Here is a 3,823-nt window from a genome sequence, read left to right on the forward strand (position 1 = left end):
GTAGCATTTCAGAAATTTGGTTTACCCCTGTAGATGGCAAGAAATTTTGATCGGTCTAGTGCACACCTCCAGGTTGTCAATTATATCATGTCTTGGTGTTTCCACCCTCTCCTTTTAATGTATGTACTCATCACAAGTTTTAGAGAGGGCTAACTTGATGCTCGTAGCCAGCTGGCAAAATGTGCAAACTGCTGGTGCTGAAATGTTGCAACAAGCATGATTAATTAACGAGGCAGCAAAGTTGAAAGGATTTTGAGAGATATATGCTGTCCTAACTTCTGCCAATTCCAAACTGATACTGGTGCAAGGAATGATGCACATGGTTAATTAGTAACCACAAATTAGGAACACAGCCTTTGTTGTATGTTAGTTGCTGCCTTGTATGATAACTGCTTCTTCCTCTGCGTCAAGTGATATATCGTCTTCTCTGAGTACAGCTGTAGTACAATCAGACATGCCCATTCCTTTGCAGGTTTAGCCTCTACTTAAAAATATTTAATAACACAGCCTTTGTTGTATGTTTGTTGCTGCCTTGTATTATAACTGCTGCTTTCTTGAGTGAATTGTTACTTCCCATCTCCTCTGAGTATAGTTGTACAATCAGACATGCCCATTCCCTTGGAGGCTTAGCCTCCACTTCAAAAATTTAATCAATTGGTTAATCGTTTTCAATTCAAGCATACAGGGGGGCGGTCCCCAACTGACCTCTGATATCATGCGTGTGACTGCAACCTGTCCTCAACAGTAAAATTAGACTATTACTGATCAGGTTTAGTAAGGGCCCCCACCCTCCGGACTCAAAGCCTGAATCTATACCCCTGCTAACTTACATAAAGGAGCTATACAGGAATGCAGTCACAAGCTATGCTAGGAGCTTTAACAATGCTATAACTTTAGTAAAAACCGTTAATGATCAATTACTAATAACAATGGAGAGGATGAGAAAAAAAACACAGAATAGATGGGTCACCAGACATAGTCATAATTAAACATCTGATCTATCAGCTGAAACCATGGCATTCTCCGATTGTATTTTGGAATTTGAAAATGCAAGTCAGATTTCTGGCCCACAGTGACTGCATATAGCCCGTGGTTTTCAAAGAGAGTTATTATAACTTATAGGAACGTGTTGCTATAACTCAGTCAAGTAGCTGTTACATAAAGCGTTTAATGTAGACGTTTCTAAGAGCCAACAGCTGTTACATGATTGCAGAGGTCATGTCCAAACTCCCAGGGGCTACGTTAACGTGCTCAGAGCATCAAATATATTGCCAGACTACCTCTTTATTCTTGCGTCTACGTATGCATTTCCCGAGGCAAAGCTCTTCAGATATGAAAGGCTAGAAGCTCATGTTCTCTTCTCCTCATTCTTAGGACATATTGAGATTGTAGCACAAGGAGGTGATGTGCTCTTCCTGTCATCAACGTCTGAGTCATTCTCGCTTCTACTAAAAGGTGGCAAAGAAAAGACATTGTATGTAGAGCTTCCCCGTCGAAGATCCTTAATGGTTTTCAGAGCAGCCACCGTACTTCTGTATATATTTTCCACGTCTTCTCCTTGAAAGAACAACTGTCCTTCACCAGCACCATCTTTCACAGCGGGCAAAGTCAATGTTTGCTGAGTGGCAGCAATGTCTTGTTTAGACTCTGCTGCATCAGGTCGAACCTCCGCTGTGACATCAACTGGAGAAGCTTGATTGGACAGGTTGGCTGAAACCTCACATGTGCCTGGAGAAGACGGGAAAAGAGACTGCAAATTCACCTCGCATTCACGAACAAGCTTGGATAGCAGTTCCGTGGTGAAAAAAGGCTGGTGCAGAACGTTCTGAATAAAGGGCATCCGTAAGAGGGCACCAGTTCGTTTGTCATGTTTCTTCAATATCTTCACCAAACCTAACATCATCAGCTAAATGTCAAGGAAGAATACCTTCAGGTTGATCAACATTTAGTTTAACAACAACAAAAAAGCAGGAATCTGTAGCTTGATTCTGAGTTGGTATGCGCTTGTTGTCTGTACCTGTGTAATTAAGGGAGCTATAGTTTTCTAGAAGAACCATTTCACCATGAAAATTCACGATGTCCTTCCTAATGTTTATCATCTCCTCGTTCAAACCACTGTTTGTAGGTGAAGAGCCTTTCGAACCACTCTTGTCCTTCACGCTCTCAATCCTTTCCTTCAATTCCTGCTTGTGATCCATATCCATTCACTCAGACTTTCGCACAACCAACATTTAAGCAATTACAAAAAATCTAAAGAACTTTCTAGTCAGAAACCTGCCCAAACTTGTCAGACAAAACCAAAATTTGTTTTTCCAGAATGGAATTGGGTGAGTCGTAGTCAATATACCGTATATTACGCAAGCCCACAAGGAAATGAGTTCATCCATAACTATGAAACTGTCAAAAGTAATAGCTAGCAAATTCACGGGTCTTGAAAATATACAGCATGATTGGGGAAAAGTAAGAACCGGGACCAGCAGTACCTGCAAGCGGATCACATAATCCTCCTCCTTTTCGATGAAGAACGTGTTAAACTTCTCAAGTTCTGCGTTAAGTAAACTAATGAAGTCTATCTCCTCTGCAGTCAGATTCTTCATGTCACTCGCTCCCAGTGCAGATTGAAGACACTGCGTGTCGATCCCGGCGCTACCGGAACTGCTTTTTCGTGCTGTATCTTCCGTGACAGTTCCCGCTCCGTTCACGGAAGAATCTTGACTCTCTGTGGCTGCCGCGTTAGCTTGACCGGGGGCATTCATGGGACTTTCCGCTTGATCTGCCTGATCTCGCCTGAAGGCTTCACCAGGGGCATCTTCTACAGACTTCGCGGACAACTCAGATCCCTCACGAAGAGGACTGGAGAATGCAGCGGCGGTGAAACATTCGGGAGCGGAGATGAGCTTGAGGCGCTTCTTAAGCTGCTTATACGAGAGGTACTTGTCTCTCCACTCGGGCAGAGTCTCCTCAAGCTGGCTCTGAAGGCGTTTTCCAAACTTCATGATGGAGTTGCAGCTGTGCAAAGAAGTGGAGACAGAATTCCGACCTGGGCTGGGGGGGTCTAAGCAAACGACAAAGGGCAAAGGAAAGGGGGTGAAAAGGAGGCTAAATGAAGGAGGCAAAGGTGAGGGGAGAGGCAAGCGATGGAGAAAGGAGGACCCAAGTGAGAGAGGAGCAAGAGGCGGAGGTTCCGAGGGGGGAGGGGACTGGGGCGAGACAGGGGAGGGGAGGGGAGGAAGAGGGGACTAAATACAAAGGGGAATATGTAGAAGCTAAGAAGAAGAAGAAAGCATATGGGAGAGATCGAATATCATTACATTGTCTCTCTGACGGACACACACAGAGCATATGCCAGAGAACAATCACCGGATCCCAACGTCAGAAACAGAGAGCCAGTCAATCAATCTCTGTGAGCTACACCCTCTTATGGTTTTGCTTCACTGTTTTTACTGTCTGCTACATATACCCTTACCGTATATTGCTAAATTTCTCACACTCCATTGATAGGGAACTCCAAAATTTTCTCTCACTCCATTGTGAGCTCCACCACCCTTGCCTGTGTGCTGCAACTGCCAACTTTCTCGTTGATTTTTTTTAGCATATTCCCCCCCCCTTCTTCTTCACCCCATCAATTCATCACATCACCTCACCCCACCTCGTCTCCTAGTATATTCTTTTCAACATTCCCGGATCCCCCACTACATCCCCAGCATATTCCTCCCCTTGCCTTGATGGGCCGTAACCATTTATCACACTCAATTTGCACTTCTTGCATGATTTCATCCCGCCTCACCTTTCGTGCCTCGTGTGCCCAACATGGACCACATCT

General features: G+C 44.4%; 1 protein-coding gene across 2 annotated transcripts; it reads right to left on the minus strand.

Annotated features, from left to right (window-relative positions):
* Nucleotides 1–1,093: 1,093 nt before the first annotated feature.
* LOC147902332 (SPX domain-containing protein 2-like) lies at nucleotides 1,094–3,433 on the minus strand. Of its 2 annotated transcripts, none has more exons than XM_087373410.1 (3): nucleotides 2,484–3,433; nucleotides 2,018–2,186; nucleotides 1,094–1,893 (listed from the first exon to the last, which is right to left on the minus strand). In XM_087373410.1, exons 1-3 carry the CDS (start codon nucleotides 2,994–2,996, stop codon nucleotides 1,349–1,351), a joined length of 1,227 nt encoding a protein of 408 aa, XP_087229536.1. In that variant the 5' UTR covers nucleotides 2,997–3,433; the 3' UTR covers nucleotides 1,094–1,348. The 2 variants fall into 2 exon arrangements, with proteins under 2 accessions (XP_087229536.1, XP_087229537.1); XM_087373411.1 differs by having other exon boundaries at nucleotides 2,018–2,183; nucleotides 2,484–3,429.
* Between the last annotated feature and the right edge of the window lie 390 nt (nucleotides 3,434–3,823).

This window comes from Dipteris shenzhenensis, chromosome 4 (genome assembly GCF_047967505.1).
Source record: "Dipteris shenzhenensis isolate YYH24624 ecotype China chromosome 4, Dip_SZ_1.0, whole genome shotgun sequence".
Lineage (NCBI taxonomy): Eukaryota > Viridiplantae > Streptophyta > Polypodiopsida > Gleicheniales > Dipteridaceae > Dipteris > Dipteris shenzhenensis.